Source organism: Petromyzon marinus, chromosome 13 (genome assembly GCF_048934315.1).
Source record: "Petromyzon marinus isolate PM22_M1 ecotype Great Lakes invasive population chromosome 13, UKy_Petmar_22M1.pri1.0, whole genome shotgun sequence".
Classification (NCBI taxonomy): domain Eukaryota; kingdom Metazoa; phylum Chordata; class Hyperoartia; order Petromyzontiformes; family Petromyzontidae; genus Petromyzon; species Petromyzon marinus.
In genome coordinates, this window is record NC_133679.1 from 5,740,781 (window position 1) to 5,760,927 (window position 20,147).

Here is a 20,147-nt window from a genome sequence, read left to right on the forward strand (position 1 = left end):
ATTTACAAATAAAAAAATGACCCAAAACGCCTGATAGACCACACTGCCAGAATCACAATCCAGAGGTGACAATTTCAATCTCCGGTCTTTAGGTGTCACCTTTGAGAGTGTTTCTAGCTACCCACCCAGGGAATGTGGAATTTCCACAGCCAACAATACGGACAAGTGCTGCTCCATCGCTTGTTAGAACACAGCAGAACTTTCGATTTGACATTACTTTTAGGTAAACTGTATAACGAAAGTACTGCAGTGAGTGATTTATGGACTAGTGGTGGGGTAAAATGTGGGGACCCAAAACGCTCGTAATTTGTCTAGCGACTATGAATAAACATTCATCACAGGAGGCAGGCCCCGCAATTGCAGTGCTCCCGTAAAATAGGGCAGGCTAGAACTACCAAATGTGTATAAATCTGCTGAAGCAGGATTATTCTAGCAATGTAATTCATAGTTTAATACGCTGTATTCACACGAATGTGAACAGGCTAAAGCGGTATAGACGTAATAATTTTAATAATATAATAATGTATTGTCCTTTGTCAATCAAATGCTGGATGAAGGCCGCCCCACGCTGTCGGTGATGGGAGTTTGTTTAATCATAACTTCACCGTGCTGGTCAGTGCAGGTTTGTGCAGGAAGGGCCCAGGACCTGTTCATCGATGACTCGCCACTGAAATTAATTGGGGTAAGAATCGAACTGAGGTCGCGAGGCTGAGAGAGCAGTGCAGTAAGCACTGCGCCACCACTCTCTCTGTTCAAGACATACCGAAAAGAATGATAGGTAAAGCATCTTACCAAATGGTAAAAAAACATGCAACTGCAAAAAATAAAGCTAATGCAATAAAGCAGCATTTTAAACGTATTTTAAATAGTATTGTACGAGATCACAATTGCATTCTCTTGTAAGATCTGAATATTTGACGGTGGATAAAAACATTACAGTGCTTCTCTGCAAATGTTGGTCATCATGCACAACCTATCGTTTTCATCAGCCTTTCACATTTGGGCAAAGGCCAGCCAGCTGCGGCGCATTTGATAAAACACAACGCCTCATTCCATGTGAAGCTGAAAGTAAATTAGACTCCCTGCCAGTGTAGCTCTTGTGATTTTTGCTCGAGATCCAAAAATAGTAGCAGCCAACTCAAACGGCATGCATTTCACGAACGCCAAAGCAGCTTATTTTCATCGTGCGATATTAATGCAGAGTAACACTGGGACAGACAATGGCACATAACAGCTACATGCAAGATCGCTCGATGACTTCTGCATGGAAACCTGAGAACATTTATTGCACGCGCATAATGGGAGCCGTTGCCAAGGTCAACATCGCAAGAGACTTCGGAAAGGTCTTCACTCCATGTTGGACTCAAGAAAAGGGAACATCTTTTCCGTAAATTCAATGCCGATAAGAAGAGAGGAGACTGCAAAAGCCTTACTCGAGTCACTGAATTTTCAAAGAAGAGAAAGGTGGCACGAAACAGTTGAGGCACTTGACTTTGACAAAATCGAGCCGTAAAGCCGGGCGCCTCCTGAGGTTGATGGGAGCTGCCGAGACGCCAGCCTTACAAAACCTCCGCAAATCAGTCCTGACGAGACCGCTAAGCAACTTATCAACAATTCACGAACTTGAATCGACTGAAGCACAAGACGGCAAGTCTACACAGAACTCTATTGCACACTAGATAGCTGCCAAAGAAACCTCTGAATTCTCACCGTCCATTGTCAGTGGAGGAAGTAGATGCCCATGTTGCCCGGTTGAAATGCGGGAAAGCCTCAGGTCTTGACGATGCTTATCCACAATTCATCAAGAACGTGGGACCATGAGCAAGAAAATGGCTAGCCACATTCTTCACTGACATCCGTTCCACAAGCATCGTTCCGAAGAAGTGGAAAGAGGCAAGGATAATAGCTATTCTGAAACCAGGCAAGGACGCATCGGACGCTCAAAACTACCGCCCTATCTCCCTATTCAGCGTCTGCTACTAACTAAAGGAGTGGCTTCTGCTCAAAAGGCTGATGCCCACGCTAGAGGAAATAGTTCCCCAGGAACAAGCAGGATTTAGAACCGGTCGAAATTGTTGTGACCAGGTGCTTACCTTAACAAGTCACATCGAAGCCGGTTTCAAACGCCAGCTCAAAACAGCAACAGCTTTCATCGACCTCTCTTCAGCTTATGATACCGTATGGCGGAAGGGACTTCTGCTGAAGCTTGCGAAAGCCGTGCCTTGCCGCCCGACAATTAGACTAATCACCAAAATGCTGAGCAACCGATGGTTCACCGTCCACCTTGGTGAAGCCGCCAGCAGCCCACGAAGATTGAACAACGGACTTCTGAAGGGATCAGTTCTGGCACCAGCGCTGTTTAATCTCTATACTAGCGACATTCCAGCAACATCTTGCCATAAGTTTACATATGCGGATGATATCGCACTCGCAACCCAAGCACGGAAAATGGAGGACACTGAGGCAGTCCTCGATAAAGATCTGAAGACTCTGAAGAATACTTCAAGAATTGGCGCCTTAAGCCAAACCCATAGAAGAGCGTCGTCTCCGCCTTCCACCTGAACAACAGACAAGCTTCGAAAACGTTGAACGTTAACTCGCGCGGGGCGAAACTATGGCATGATGAACACCCTCCGTATGTAGGAGTTACCCTGGATCGGACGCCAAACTACCATCACCACCTAAAACAAGCTAAAGGTAAAATGAAAGCACGAGTGAATATTATTCAGAAACTTGCAGGAACAATCTGGGGAAGCGATGCCAGCACGTTGAAGATATCGACGCAGGCCCTTGGTCACTCCACCGCGGAGTACTGTGCCCCGGTGTGGGGTGCAAGCCCTCACACGAACCTTGTCGATGCCGAAATTAACAACGCGCTTCGTATCATCGGCGGTTCCCTAAAGTCTACTCCGCTCCCGTGGCTTCCTGGTGCTGGCGAATATCGCTCCGGCCAACATCCGACGCGATGATGCGACGACACGGGAGTACAACAAGACAATGGAAAACTTCACTCTGCCGCTCCATCAAGATCTAAAGGAACCCGCACGCCCAAGGCTAAATTCCAGGAAACCGTCTTGGATACGCGCCTCCGCTCCAGCAGCCGAAAATAAAGACACCGCCACTCGGTGGTCTGAATCATGGGCGGCTATGGACGTGGCGAACAAAAACATCGTTCACGATCCGACGGTGGAAGTACCGGGATTCTCTCTTCCACGACGACTATGGACCACATTGGACCGCGCTCGAACACAACACGGCAGATGCGCGTACACGTTCAATAAATGGAAGATCAAAGAATCGCCCAACTGCGACTGTAGAGAAGTCCAAATCATCAAGCACATCACCGATGAATGCTCCCTCCATGCACATCCTGGCAGTATCGCTGAAATCCACACTGTGTCAACCACATCATTGGACTGGATGAGGAACCTTTGCATTTTTTTGACGATCATTAAGAAAAAATAAAAACTGTTGCTTTTCACAATGCCATACGAAAGCAGGAGAATGTGAGCCATGTTGACGCAACACGCCTTAATGGTGCCCTCAGCATAACTATAACAATTCGGTCCCTTTCAACCTGAAAAAGCCTCACTCAGTCACAAGCCTCCTCTTCGGGAGGGTCCTGCGTTGGGATGCTTAGCCGAATTTTCCATTGACGAGCGCATGGCGTGTGGAAAATAACTGGAGAATCCCCTGACTTGTGGCAAAGTAACACTCACAGCTCTACACAGATTGAATCCAGAATACACTGCTGCACTGTTGTCTCCCAGTTACCTTACAAAGCAAGGTTATACATCACCTGGTATTGCCAGGCAATCCCCCATTCCAAACACTAACCAGGCTTCGATTCCTGAGAAATGTGGCCACATCAGGGTGATCTGGTCATGGGCAGCCCATAACTAAACACTCTCTGAAAACTGCATGTACATGAGCGTTAATATCGAGCAATCAGTTATTTTTTTTTTACAGTCTTGATATGGACACGAGTGAATAAGGCTCTCCTCGTCAGAATCCAGAATCAAAATATTCTCATATTGGGCTCAAGCAAGATTTTGGTTCAATATACTCTTACGGGTGAGACATATGCAGAGCACATTCCAGATATAATGCACTGCTCTTGTCTAAAGCACACTGCAGCAGATCCCTTTGATGCCAGCCATGCTTGTGGACACGTGTTTGGAAGAGACATCCACTCCACCTTTGCATTCCAGAACTTGCCGACTTCCAGATGCCAGCTTGGACTGTTGAAAATAGCCCTTGCCAATCAAAGAACAATCTGTGTGCCGATGCCTAAAAGCCCTGAAGTGGCCACTCATTGCATGACAACGACAAAAAAACATGCTCATGCAAAATGTACTTTCGTCCGAACAGAAAATAAATGTAAGGAAGGAATGCACGACGTGTACCCGAAGCCAGTGAGTGACATTTAAAAATCACAATGGATTGACTTTTATAATTTATTTTTTTATATATTCTCACGGTGAAAATGGCTCAAGTGCAGTTAAACAGTGCAACGTTCCCTATTCATTGACAATGTATTACGTAAATGTTTAGTAATTTAACAACCCTACAAATCACATTGGAATTAGTATTCAGTCTAACACTGGCAAAACGCATACAGAATACAAAAAATAAAACCATATTAAGTCAGCAATCATTGCTGCAATGAAAATCCACGTTTCTTCGCATTTGTGTATTGGTCTCATAATTGTTTTTGGTCGTGTCTTTGACAGGAGAAGTAGCCTCTTTTCTCATAGCATGCTGCGGTAGGTGAAAAGCCGAGAATAGGTTTTCCCCTTTTATCTGGCAACAAAACAGGTGTTGCGATGTTAAAGAACCAAACTGAAACCTTTTATTACGAGGAATCACGTCTGCATTAACCACAATACTTGTGGTCAGAATGCAAACAAAAAACATACTCTGATAATATAATTGGCATTGTCCTTGAAACTGATTGGTCCACACCAGAGACAGCTCTCTTTAGAGCCTCGTCTCAAACAGTGTCCTCTGGTCTAACACCGTTTGAGACGAGGCACGAAAGAAAGCTGTCTCTGGTGTGGACCAATCAGTTTCAAAGACAATGCATATATTATCAGAGTATGTTATTTGTTTGCATTCTGACCACAAGTATTGTGGTTTATGCAGACATGATTCCTTGTAAAAGGTTTCAGTTTGGTGTTTTAACATGTTAACATCTGCTTTGTTGCCAGAAAAAAGGGGAAAACCTATTCTCATATTTTGGTACTGGCAAAGGAGGTCTCATGATGGTGAAAATTGTTTAACATTGCTTAGGAGAGAGCTTCATTCTTTGGTGCCTCTATGAACGGGCAATAAAAGAAAAGCAAACAAAGACCTCAAGCTCAAAGTTTTGTGTGTATGTAACAATTGCTTGGTCACCTCGAGCAGCATACCAGGTGTGGTTACCTGGCCACCACCCCAATTATTACGTGGCATTAGTCCCGGTGCCGCGCTACAACATCTGGTGGGGCACACGGTTGAGGCAGCTGGCCCTGCCAAAGTCGCTCACTCAACACTCGCACTTAGTTTTAAATCTTCACTGTCACTCATAGGTGCACTGGTTTCACACGTAACCTTTTTCTTCGGCTGCATGTTTTACAGCACAAAATCAACAAGATGTTGCTGATGACGACGACGATAACGGTGACTTGCATGACAAAAAAAAAGCATCAGGCAGATACCCTTGATTGCAAAAATACAGCAGTGTAACGCGGCTGCTCGTATTCATAAAGACAGATGCACAAGGTGACTTTACATTTCGATTAAAAGCTTTCGTGACTGCAGGGACTCATCTGCTGGGTTCTTTCGGTAAAGTCACGTAGAATGGAGATAAAATAATAAAAATAATAATAACAGAATAAAATTCTCACGACGTTTCGGCCACAACACAAGTAGCCTTCCTCAGGTGAAGAAACAGGACTGTCCGGAAGACAGCGCTTGAGTGAACCCTGCCAAGCGTAGCAGCGTCTTTTAAGCTGTGTGGGAGGAACAGAGCGCCTTGACAAAGGAGTTTACATATAAATTAGCATGTAACTGGGGGATTAGCATGATGTTGGTGTGAGGGATTAACACCATGCAGAGCGACGAGCTTTGTTCAGACGGACGAGTCCATCTATGTACGGAACGGAGGAGGGGGGAGAGGAGTTTACATATCAACAGTAATTTAGCACGTAACTGGGGGATTAGCATGATGTTGGTGTGAGGGATTAACACCACGGAGACCGACGAGCTTTGTTCAGAGGGACGAGTCCATCTATGTCTTAGTACCTTTCACACGACGGTCAATAGTATAGTTTATATCATTTTGTATAATAATAAATAGTATAACAGTGTAATGTTTAACATAATTCATAAGGCAATATATAGTACCGTAATTGTATAGTGAATATACAGCAGTGTGGTATACAGTAGGGTTAGTAGAATAATACATAGTGTAATACTACAAGTCTAATATTTTATAGTCTAAAGTATAGGGCAGTGTATAGTAACGCATTGTATAATTCAAGGGTGGGGTTTGTCTATGGATACGATATTATACAATGTAGTTTAGATTGGAAGGTACAATATTGTAATGTATAGTAGTCTAGTTTATAGCATAGTTGTAACGCAACACAGGACAGAGCAGCACATCGTGGCTGTTTCTCTCTCTCCCCCCTCCTCCGTTCCGAGCATAGATGGACTCGTCCGTCTGAACAAAGCTCGTCGCTCTCTGTGGTGTTAATCCCTCATACTAACATCATGCTAATCCCCCAATTACATGCTAATTTACTGTTGATATGTAAACTCCTCTCCCCCCTCCTCCGTTCCGTACATAGATGGACTCGTCCGTCTGAACAAAGCTCTTCGCTCTCCGTGGTGCTAATCCCTCACACCAACATCATGCTAATCCCCCAGTTACATGCTAATTTATATGTAAACTCCTTTGTCAAGGCGCTCTCTTCCTCCCACACAGCTTAAAAGACGCTGTCAAGGTTGACAGGGTTCACTCAAGTGCTGTCTTCCGGACAGTCCTGTTTCTTCACCTGAGGAAGGCTACTGTGTTTTGGCCGAAACGTCGTGAGAATTTTATTCTGTTATTATTATTTTTATTATTTTTATCTCCATTCTACGTGACTTTACCGAAAGAACCCAGAAGAAGGTGACTTTAGTCCGGAAACGAGAAAAAAGGACATGCTGTGGAACAGACAATGGTATAGATGGCTAGATTTTGTTAAGATCCGTTTGAGGAAACGAGATTCACCTTGAAGTGACCTTGAAATTAACGGAAGAACAGCTGATGGGAATTGATTTTAAAAGACGTGTTCGAGAGTGGCCTCTAATTCATAAGTACGATTAAACAAAGGTAGACATTCCAACCGTTGTGCAGAGTTGCCGTTATGAAATGTAACCATTTATGTGACAAAAATATATATTTGGTATTTGGCAAATGTATAGATACCATTCAGAAGCATTTCCACTTCTCCAGATTGTTTATTTTGTTGACAAAAAAAATTTAAGCGCAGGACAGCAACGTTTGCCACTTTAGAGTTGTCGAATAACACGTTTTGAATTATTGATTCGACCACACACGGAATAAATATACACTGTATTCTAAAAATATAAGGACTCCGTGTACGATTTACGTTTCAGAATATTTTAAAGTGTTCGCCAGCTCTATTTATATAACTGTCGTAAATTGTGAAAGGTTCGTGGAGATATGGGCTTTTTGTGATGATATATAGAAAAAAATGTGTATGTGGTTATAAAGGTAAATTGACACAACAGACAGGGTCGTGCAAGTAAAAAAAAAGAACACAAACCTGGCTCCCGGCAGGGCTCAGTTAAATTCTTGAGCGTTTGTTCTGCCTTGGGCATAGACGAAGCGATGGACGATAACATTAAGGGGGGGGCGGGGGGGTAAGAGGGGATAAAGCGTTGCGCAGTTGCAAGGCAATTAACGGTCCAATGTTCAGTAAAGCTACATTGACCCGTGCCATTATAATAGCGCCTTCAGGCAACAGGTCATCCTCGAAGTGGCTTTTGGCGAGTCATCGAACAAAGACGGTCACTGCATCGCACACTTTCTGCGGCCGTCTGGAACGTTCCTCCTCCCTTTGAAATCTGGATTAAAAACTACATTCTTTAGAACTGATTTCGGTGTTAGGTTTGTTGTCCTTCCCCCACACCTCTGATTATCACGGTTGGCGAAAGAAGTTCAATACACATGCATACAGAAGATGGCCATTTCAGCCTTCAACAGCGGGGCAAGGTTGGGTGTGTGTGGGTTTTTTTTGCTCGTGCCAACATTCCTGGACACAGCGGGAGATTGCTACCGATAGCACGGCGCATACAGTAGAAGAAGCAGCTGCTGGATTTAGCTGCAGTTTCAAATTACTGTTTAAACACATAGGCACCGATGTGTGCAGTGAAATCAAATGAAATGCTACACACAATAGCGTCGATGTAGAAGCGCTGGCGGTTGAATTACGTGCCATGGGGGACCAGCATACTATCTTCTATATGTTCCTTCTTACAGGCGTTGACAGATCGGTTATCTATACCATGTTTCAGCTTAACTGGCATTAGAAGCGTCTTCTTCGCTCTGTTTAGAAGTTCTCAAAATAGCTGTTCGACTCCGGTACAAGCAATTGGAAAGCTTCTCTCTCACGCAAAACCATAGGGTTTTTTTATGTTCTTAGAAGCATGAAAGTGGAATCCCATGTTTTAGCCCCAATTGATGATGAGTCCAAGTGCAGTTTATAAATTAAAATGAAACCGCGCTGTCCCGCGATGTTTACATAAAATAAAGCAAGTGGTGATGCAGTTTCCTATTTTCCTAATGCAGCATTTAGGCTCAATTAATACAGACTATTAGGTCACACTGCAATGAGTTCACAATGCTAATACACCTTATATTTTACTTACTCTGATGCATTTAAACTAGTTTTATTTTGTATTCAATTAATTCCAATTGTGCCGTCAGCATCATGCCATCAGAAGCGGAATCCGTAGGGTAATCTCAAAACCCCACAATGAGTTAAAGAACGGCTGTGAAAAGGCGATTTTTCAAATGACTTCTCCAATATAATCCTGCAAGTTGTCTTTTTAAAATCCTTTACAGAGTCAGAGACACACGTTTCCTCATCTTCTTTTTAGAAGAGGACTTTTCCCATACAGTCTGCCAAGAGAAGGTCTGTCGCATGACTCTCAAAACCAAATTTAACATTACGCCTTTTTGTGCCATCACCGGTGACCAGGCTGAGATCATTATTCAGCATAACGTTAAAACGAACAACAGCTGAAGAAAGGGGTAGGCTGATTTAACTTCAGGGGCTGATGTTAGGCTACTGACTTGGCACCGTTATTTATGTGGTTCCAGGTCCTGCCGGTGGGCAAGTGAAACACGCACGTTATCCGTTTGGGCTCAGGCTGGGTATTATTTGAAGCATTTCTAACGGCCACGGACACAAAACATTGACCGCACTCGGCACGGAGTGCGGAACAAGGCGACAGGGGCCACGTGGGCATTGCCTGCTGATTCAGCAGAGGAACCATAATCTTTCACAGCTGCTAAAACAAATCAATTGATCAGGTAGTAGATAGTAGCTGAATGTATTCCTGTAGGAGCTCAATAGCAAAAAAAAAACTGACTGATTAACACAATGACTCAGTCAGTGCTGTGAATGGGAGTTCATAATGATGATTATAACTTTTTTTTAAAGAGCATTTAAAAAAAACTATAATAAAAATATTAACAGTTATATATAAGTGCAAGCACTTGATGACTCTCAGTTATGTAAATAAGATGGGATTTATCTTTAAGCTGTCTCACGTATGGCGATTCGTTCAAATTGTGACCAAATATCCAAGGGTACTTGTATTAAAAAGGGCACACTTTTATATGGAGAAAATCACGCAATTTCAACTTGACATTGTCTCAAGTGACCTACTTTCTCAAGTAGCTTACCAGTTTTACATGGTAAAATGACAGATCAAGGATATTGTTATGAAGCAGATTAATTTAATTAATAGTTTTAAGGGTTACAACAATCTATTTTCAGGTTGATTTTTCATTTCATAATGGCTACTTCTAGAGTTGTAAACGATCATAAATCAACGTTTGCTTAATTAGAGGTAATGTTACCTTCTGGCAAAAAAGAGAAATTAAAATATGCCTCATTCCTCGTTGGCAAGTTTGGGCGAAAAGTGTGGTTTCGCAGACAGGCAACAGCAATGCAGGGCAACCAAATATCCATTTAACGCATTCCCCTTCCGAGACGTCTGCAAGTTGCAGAGTGGGCCCCGTTTACCGCTGAATCTCGGAATGAGAAAGATGTGAGTGTTCATTTTGTTTAGAGTGGCATAGCGCCGTTGTTTTTACAGACATTGTACTCACTGCAGAGAACTGCAGCGACACGACCACACTCTATGATAGCTGGCGACAAACTGGGCCACACGTGCTTCCGCATGGCCTTGTGGGAGCCTCGGTAACGATAAACTTATTTTATTTATCTTTTTTTCTTCCAGTCGGATTGGGAAAGGGATAGAACACTCACCATGCAACCTGACATCATGCATTGGCAGACATTTCCAAGAGCACTCTCTTTCGGAGGCAGAATAGCGTGATGACTAATGACATGCAGTGTATACGAAGCAGACAGACAGCCTCATGGGCACAGCATGCTTGCAACTGAGCCAGTATGATCGCAAGAAGCTGCATCGTTTCACTTGATTGAACAATAAAGTTTCTGCATTGTAAGTCATTGGGGGCGGAGTGGTGGCGCAGTGGTTATCACACTGAATTTAGAACCCAGCGACCTGAATTTAAATTCCTGGCCACGACTAACATCAGTAGCGAGTGATCTCGACCCAGTCCTCGCCCCCTACTCAAATTTCATAAAACCAGCGTGGTCAAGCAACCCCATAACCTACGCAGCGTGTGCAGGCCTTCATCCAGCAGTGGATTGACAATACAGCCGTAAATTAATTTGTTATCATTGACAAAGGCACGTCATCGCGTGCCGGTGTCACGACCCAAATATTACATCCATTCGCCGTTATGAGGAAAAATGACAGCGCAGTAATCGTGGTGTCTGCATTACCAATGTTGGTCCTCAGTAAATAAACAATACATCTTAATGGTATCTCAGTGCTGGGCGTGCATGCACTCATCTGTTTCGAGCTCCATAAGTCACGGTCCAATAAAAGCGTTGAATTTAAAAAGAAAAGTGAATGATTGCACAAAAGCCATCGGCCAAAACAATGCGACAACAGGCCGTGCCGAAAGCCTTCGAAGCAGGCGAGGCCGGTTTAATGAACATGAAAATGGGGTGAAAGTGGGGTAAAAGTGGCGTGACCTACCACGAGAGAAATAGGCCGTTTCCAGGACAGCACACCGATTAGGCCCGATAGCAGCACCTGTGAAATTAAAATAAGACGCGCCATTTAGCAAGTTGAGTACCTCCACAGCCACCAGATTATAGCAAGCACAGTAAATTTTCGCCGAAATCTGTGGAAAGAGGATACTCGCAGTGTGTTTACCATGTCTGTAAGGAATCATAGACAGCCCTGCGAGAGCCTGCACTCGTGAATCACAGGCTGTTCTTTCTCCAATATCTAGAACGATTCCCTTTTGCCGTGATAAATATTTAATCCGCACATCTTCAACGTGTAATGCGCATCCACAAAGGGAGAATGATCCTACACTGGAACGTGACCCCTATAATTTCACGCAACTTAAACTGTAAAGCATCTGGTTTGACTTCAAACTATATTTTTTGTGAGCCTAATCAGCAGCTATGTCTGACCATTCATGCATAATATGAAATGATCACTCTCAAATTATCTTGTAAAATGCAACACGTTTTATCTGCCAATCTGCCATGTCCACTTGTACTTAATTGGACGTTTAATATACGTATATGTGTACATGTGTCAAAGTAGTGATACCAATACTGTTTTTCTTCACAACACATACATTAGGCGATGTAATGGTGAACACTGTCGTGTTAAAACTACAATTGCATCTTGTTTCTCAACCAAAGTAAAACATATTAAGAGTTATTAATTTTCAACCCTCTGTCAATCAACTGGTATATGAAGGCTTCCCTATGCCTTACAATCATGGGGGATGTTTGACCATACCTCACCATGCTGGCCATTTCACATTCGTGAAAGTGGGTGTCTAGGATTGGTTCAGACATCACTCGCCACAGACGTTAGTTGTGGTCATGAATTTTACTCATGTCGCCAAGTTCATAAGACGGCCGTGATAACATCCACTCCACTGCTCTACCCTCAACCACAGTGCAGTGTTACTTTTCAAATCAGCGTATTTATTTATTCTGTCACGACCACTATTCAACACATTAAGTGTACTCGAGGTTTGCGAAACAGCAAGTTAAAAGTGAACAGTTACACACATATATTAATAAAAATTGAACATCAACTGAATACATTGTTTCATGGTACGTTTGACCTAAAATGCAATTACCTTTTGGACGAGGCAAAGTGACATTTGTGTGCAATGTGACAAACAAATATAACATGTCTTCTTACTGAAGGCCACTTGGGAAAAAAAATAATGTAACAATCCATCTTTTCCCTCTCGATTACCCGCTCCCATTTTTTTTTATTTCAACAGCAATTATATTTGAAAGCAAATCGGGCGCAATTTTCAAATTTTATAACGTTGCCCTCTATAATTGTACAGGGCCGCATGCAACACCGCCACCGCCTCCCAAGGCCCCTACCCCCAAGCCTGCAATGACAATGGATAGAACTTGGGGTCAACCGCAGTTACAGAGAGGGCTGCCACACCGATGAAAACCCACACTCTGTGGCTCACAATGTACTGCCAGCACTGACACCGGTCCCCGGAGTGAAATGCAGAGTATCGCAGTGATCGATGTGGCGAATGAGTGCCCTGTCAGGGTGACAATGCATCGCAGGCGCCATCCGTCACGCTCTGTCAAACATCCCCATCCATTCCCCAAATCCGTTTTTCTTAGATGCTGAACCTATTAGTGATTGGCTTCCAATCACTTATGTCAAATCTCTAAAGGGCGTTTTAGGTAAGACTGCCTCACCCGTGAGTATGGCAAGTCATGTGCACACTGGCCAACCAAATGGGCAAAAAAACCTCCCTCAAAGCGGGGCATACAAATGGCAGCCCTGCCATCTGACGGCAATGATTTACTTGCATAAGCCTTCCTGTGCATGACTCACCAGTAATTCAAGCATTTGGCACGTTCATACTAATAACGAACAAACGGGGAATAATGCAACGGTTACAAATCGATACAGAGATAGACACAAAGAGTAACATTTAAATTACGGCATACGCAAGACTGTACATAAATCCATAATATTACGATATTTGGATGAAAAACCAGACGATTACTGACATTACATTACTTCTATATAAATAAAATGCTCTGGCGTTAAACCATCATGTAAAAATGCTGTGTATATAAATGCTGAAAACCCAGGGGCAGATCAGAGCCACGGTGCAATGCTGGTGGCAAAAGCGTGAAAAATATTCATGGAGGTATAATGAAACCTAATATATATGCAGTCAGCTTCCACCTATTAATAGACTGATCATGGAGGCACGAACAAAGCGGAGCGTGGAACATTACATTGAGTTACATTTTAAATTATCCCAATCAGTGAACAATATTGTAGAAAAAATATAATACCAATAACAATAAAAAAGAAACGCACCATAGCAGATGTCATTGTTTAAGTGCACGTGTTTAGTCATTTTCATGAAAAGAACAGCATGCATTATTGTCTGCAATAAATATTATATTCTTGATCCACAAGCCATAACGTACATTTAATCCAGCTGTGTAAAAAAAGATAACTTCAATAATTGGGTTTCCACAGAGGATCTTCCACCCGTGTGGTGGTGAAGTATGGTCAAACAACCTCATGACCCGAAAGTTTGGGGGAGCCCTTCATCCAACATTCGACTGATAAAGGGCTGTGCACTATAATTTTAACCGTAATACAGTTCGAAAGTGTTGTCGCCTCACAAACTTTTTAAGAAACGGTATTATATCAAAGTTGTTTTTTTCATGTCGCATAAAACTAATGTTTTCTTTTATGAAACTTAAAAATGTGCGTTGTTGCCTCCATCCCGATTGCACAAGCGCACTAAACTGAATCACCTCCAACGGATTCTCTCTTTAAAGCAATACGCTACTTTAACAATCTAAAGCCCTTTGTCAACCCACTTTTGTATGAAGGCCCCCCTCTCCCCCGCAGGTGTAGCGGTCATGGGGAGGGTTATTTTGCTTTACCAAGCTGGTCAGTGGAGGTTGGTGAAGAGGGAACGAGGACAAGTTCCGATATCTCTCGCCACTGACTTTAGCCTTGGCCAAGCGTCGAACTCAGGTGCGACCATCCTCATAGTGCGGTGGGTGAACCAACACACCACCGTACCGCCCCCCACATTGATAATTAATTAACGCAGGACGTGAATACAATCACAGGTGTGGTTTGAAGAGTGTAATTAAATACACAGGAAATATCCTGCACAACTGTAATCCTCTTGCTTGGTTCTTTCAGTAAAGTCACGTAGAATGAGAATAAAATAATAAAATAAAATGACACAATAAAATTCTTACGACGTTTCGGCCACAACACAAGTGGCCTTCTTCAGGTGAAAGGAACAAACCTGTCGTACGACAATGAAGCTCTGTCGTTCCGACAGTGTAGTCGTGAGAATTTTATTGTGTTATTTTATTTTATTATTCTCATTCTACGTGACTTTACCGAAAGACCCAAAGAAGATGAATCCTTGCGGTCACGAAAGCTTTAAATCGAAACTGTAATCCTTATAAAATGCATTCAACGTTGCTTAATTGCTCACCAGTGGTGTTTATCAAAAGGTCGCTGCTAAAACAGCAGCACTCTGGCATTTCCACCGTTGTGGTGTTGTGAAACCCAGTGTCTGCCGCTGGGCTGTGGATGTGGGGCTCGCTCTGGGGTTTTATGAGCCCTCCATAGGAAGCACAGTGTAGGCTGTCCTAAGCCACCTTCAGAGGCTGCTCACACCATTTTTTTCGGCTTAAGAACTAACCAAAAATTAAAATAACAAACACAAAAAACAACAACCTATGTTGATACATTTTCCCAATTTAGTGAAGTTGGGGGAAATTATACCAGCTCGTGGCCCCACTGTGGATTAATGTTATTCCACCCCTGGTATTGCCGGGGTATGTATTTCCATACTTTATTTTGTATTGCTTTGTGCACGCAACTTCCACCATCACACAAGGTTTTAAAGACATTTGCTAAGGAAACTGATGTATATTTCAGCAAAAAGGGGTCTGTAAAATGTATATGAGGGCAGAATGTAGTAGAACATCCTTAAAAATATTATGTATTATTAGCAGCCCACACGTCGTTTGAACGCGTCCCTCCCTCCCTGTGTTATTGTTGAATTAAAGTGATCTGAAACAACATTTATGGTTCAAAAGTATAACCTGCCTTCGAACGATCACAGTTTCAGCAACATTTTCATACCATATCAGAAAAAAGGAATTCTGCCTGGATTCCTGCCTACCTGGTACGTGATCGATTGTACACGTGGGGTTGGTGATGTCACCACGCACATCTGCCCTCACCCCCATCTTCCACTCCGGCCGTGTATTCATTATATTCGACAAAAGTTTTGCGGGCCAGCTGGCAGTCGGGAGGGGAGGGAAGGGAGGGACACGTGCAAAATTATTCTAGGTATTGCTCAGAAATTTCAAAGAAAACACCCCCAAATGAATATATTTATTTTCTCAAATACCACTATGTTTGCACCCTGTGTTTTTTCTATCAGGAAGCAAGGCTAATTTTGAGTGCACAACATTTCCTTTCTAATTACATGATTTACATTACTTACGCATGGGTTGGAAAGTCTGCATCAAATTTACATCACAAAAAGTTAGGTGAAAAAAATATGCTAATAGTTTACAAAGGAAAACATTTTATGTGTCAGATCCCATACATTTCAGCCCATTGTTGCAATATCATTAAGCAGTTTTTTTTAATTCCCATTTGGTCTTTATATGAAGTGGGCACTTGAAAGCTTTTGCTCCTGTGAGTTACAGAAATACAGAACAGTGAGATGATGCTGATGTTATTAAATTTGCAAGCAAGGACTAGGGACCCAGCGGGATTCCTAACACAATATTCTTGCATCCACGTCCTGTCCTCCGTATATTAATTGACAGAACCCACGATAGGTCACGCGTTATGCAGCCCTCTGCCCAGGGGACCAGAATCTCAAGACTGAGTGTTTGGAGCACCATCGTGACAAAGGGAGAAGATGCCGTCAGGCTGGGGCCTTGCCACATATCTACCATCGCTGTGCCTTTTAACAGCCTGGCTAAAATCGTATGCAATCTGAGCCTCATGTTGAGCCTCACATGCAGCTCATTCTCAGATGGTGAACTGCCTGCCATCACTGGGATTTCCCCTTCGGAAGTGTGAGAAATTACCCCCCCCCCACTAACCCCCAAGCAAATAAAGCCTCGTTTGTCCTTCTTTCGGTCACAGTCCCTGTGATCACTGTTACGTTGCAATTATGGCTTTATTTTTTGGTGATTTCGAAAAGTTTTTTGGTTTGGACATGTTTGTTTTGTTGTAGTATGGAGTTAGACTGATGGCCTTAATCTAAGTTTTCTTGTGGTTGTTGTTGTTGTTTGACTTGCATCCCACTGGGATGTTTTGCACACAGCGTTGGTGTACGGTGCTTTTTTCAGGAATATTTTGCTGTTTTTTTTCATGGATTTTCTGTTTGCACAGTCACATAGTCACTTTAAGATGTTTTTCTTGTTCGTGTTTTTGTTTTTTGTTTGTTGTGGTTGCACCCGATTCAAGAGCCGAATGGCTCACAGGGCTATACCAAAATATATAAACTGAAACTGAAAAAAAACTGAGCGTGCACCATAAATGTTTTTATAATACTTTGTGTCGATGAGTGCCAAACCCTTATCCACCAATTGTTTTTTTTTAACTGTTGCAACCCACGTACATTAAATTACAGGAAACGTCACCGCTTGCCAATTATGTTTATTTCTATAAAATTAATTTATACAAATTGAGAAAGATGTGCCCGTTAAACTGTACCAAACACACTTAAACTGCCAACATGAAAGTACTCATTAAAGAGACTAATTGACGTAAAAATAACACATTCAGTGTCAGCTACTGTTATCAGGTTTACAAATGGAAGGAACATTTAATATCTCTATGAAAGCCCTGCTTTTAGTTTCAGAACATGTGTCGCAAAAACCACGCAGGAATACTTGGAGAACCATGTACGAATCATTAAACAAGCAATTAAATGATTAGTGTCACATTTACATATCATCGATTTTTCTAAGTTGTTGTATTCTTTACTTAACCAGGCGATTAAATGAACCCATCAAGTGCAACCTTGCATGATGAACAATGCAAGAACGCAATATTTTCAAGATATTTTAATTAAACAAATACAGGCTAAAGTTATATTAATACAGTAAAAATGTGAATACGGGTCAAGAAAAATATTGCACTTAACATTCTGATTGTCGAAAAAAATCTACAACTTTTGGAAAAGGAAATTGCAGTACAGTACATCGGTTGCCGATTAATTTGTACTGACAGTGAGCTCATTTTCTCTGTCGAGAGCAAGAAAGAGCCAACACGTGATAAACACAACATCGTAAACCTCGTGGAGAAATTCTGTTCGGATCTTTGGAGCCCAACACGGGTTGACCACTGTGGAGATGGAGTGATGTCATCAGCTCATGCGCAAGCGTGAGATGGAATTGCGGCATTGCAGGTCCACGAGAGACAATGGCTACGTAGGGGATTTCATTCAGCAGTGGAGATGGCGTGGTGAATGACTCAGTTTAACACGTGGGCTTGTGAAGTGGTGAATGACTCTCCATCCTTCCGCGCGACGACAACAACAACACATCAGAGTGGATTGTAACAAAACTATCCGAGCGTAACCATTTCTGAATAGGGACGCTCTCCTAAATAAAGGACAAAAAAATATCGTTCCGAATCTCATAATATAAGAAAGCCACAAGAGTAATTGTCCCTGCGTTATACAACTCACCAGCATAGGGCCGATAAGGATTGGTTGGTGACCTGACTGCTCACGGGCAAATAATTACGCGTGTACAGATGACAAATGCCAAAAAATTTATTATTCCAAGGGCACATATTCAGTTTATATGAAACCTCTAGGCTCACCAGGATTGGCGCTGATTAAGCAAGAGAAGCATCTATTTCTTTGACGTAATGTACCCAAGGCAGACACATGTAATGTGCAAAAGCCCCATGTGCTAATTAGCATGAATGAGGATACTGTACGTGTTCCATTACACGTCTTTCCTACGGGTATATTTAATGTCCAACAATATGCCGTGTACTCTGAATGGCCATTAAGTTTGAATGTGCACAATGTTGGAGGAAATGGGACGGAGTCACTCATTTGTAGCAATATTAGATCTGCACTTGAACTCTTTTGAGGTTGGCGGATTGTCATATGTGCGACATAGGATAATGTATACTGGCAAAAAAAAAGTACTTTGACGTTTCATTCTATGGACTGATCTTTTCCAGTTGCAGAACAACTCCATGACAAGGTCGCACTCACTGCACACAAAGTGCTTACACACAACAACACCTTGTTGATCTTGTCAAGGATCATACACCATCGCGCAAAATTCCGGTCATCCTCGCAGAAGATTTTGGCTAACCATTGAACAAAGACGGTCACCGCATCGCGCGCTTCCACATGCGCTTCTGCGGCCGTCTGGAACGCTCTTCCTTCCGATATTAGGAAGCCACTGGAGCTATGCACTTTCAATTCTAGATTTAAAACTCATTTTCTTTAGAACTGCTTTTTGTGTTTCGTTTATTGTGCTTCCCCCGCACCTCTGATGAGCACGGTTGGCTACGTACGGTGCGAAAGAAGTTCACTTTCAAAATAATAACCAATCGTAACGAACAAAAATGTTTGTGAAACGCATCGTCGCATATGCAACTTGCTGGCGACTCAGGTGCAAGTGGCTATGCGAAAGGGGTCCGATCGTGGGTAGCGGTAGTGCAGCAGTTAGCGTGCTGCACTACCGACCCCGAGTTCGATTCCCGCCCATGGCCAACATCAGTGACGACTGTCTGAATCGGTCCTGGGCCTCCTCTAGGTCGACTCAGGCTCAAATGAGTGCCTGGTGCGATGTGTAAACATCGCCACTGGGGAGACAAAGGCGGTCGGGCGTGGTGCTGGCCAACCACCCCTGGGGGGCGAGGGGGGGCGAGGGGGGGCGAGAGGGCTTAAAAAAACCAGCCGTGACGTTGACGCAGTCAACTCGACGCAGTGTCGAGTGATGCTGGAAAATGCGGCACGACTCCCACTGCCTTGGGCAGCTGTGCTTACACTGTAAATGTTGCGGGTTCACTCTTCAAACACACCGGTGGGCTGCAGAAGTTACTAACTGGCGTTGTGTTAACGTGACACATGATTTTTTTTTACTGATTGGCCAAACAGGCAGACCCCTGATATTCCTTGATAAAAAAAACCCAAGGCATGTGTTGCGCACACTTTGACAAACTCGGCAAACAGCCTCCTTGCAAGCTGGCACAATTACACGTAGCTTCTTAAACACGGCATACTATCTACTCTAAAAGCAATGACTGCCGTATGAGTGCCTTCAAGTGCCTTCGATTATGCTTTTGTAGCACGTGGGTGTGCACCATTTGGGAATAACTTGCAGCAAAGTTTTCCGTCTGTTTAGTGGCGCTCGAGAGACTTGTGAAGAAGAGCCCTCGGTGAAACGCATTCAATTCCAAACAACATTACTTTTGAAATGATCACATTACGCTTTCAATTCCCAAGCACTTCGTGCCAGAAGGGTGAGTTCCATGAATACGGCTGTTTGTAATATCTAAAAAAACCGATAATTACATATAAGCGCTCATTCTACCTATTAAGGCTTGGTGAGGCACAAACATTTACTGTTCGGGTAGCGCAATTTTTACATTATTAACCGACTCGTCCGAAAGTTGTATTTTGGTTACGACCTTTAAATACCAAGTCAGTGGTTTATGACCAACACATTTCATGGCAATATATTTTATGGCGAAATATTATA

The 20,147-nt window shown here is 42.9% G+C and overlaps 1 protein-coding gene across 1 annotated transcript in view; it reads right to left on the minus strand.

The window, feature by feature from the left end:
• LOC116941896 (uncharacterized) overlaps window positions 1-20,147 on the minus strand; it is a 125,774-nt gene that overhangs the window by 43,549 nt on the left and 62,078 nt on the right. The window contains exon 2 of the mRNA XM_076066940.1: window positions 11,359-11,415. Within this exon, the coding sequence (XP_075923055.1) occupies window positions 11,359-11,415 (57 nt within the window). The remainder of the gene's footprint in view (window positions 1-11,358; window positions 11,416-20,147) is intronic.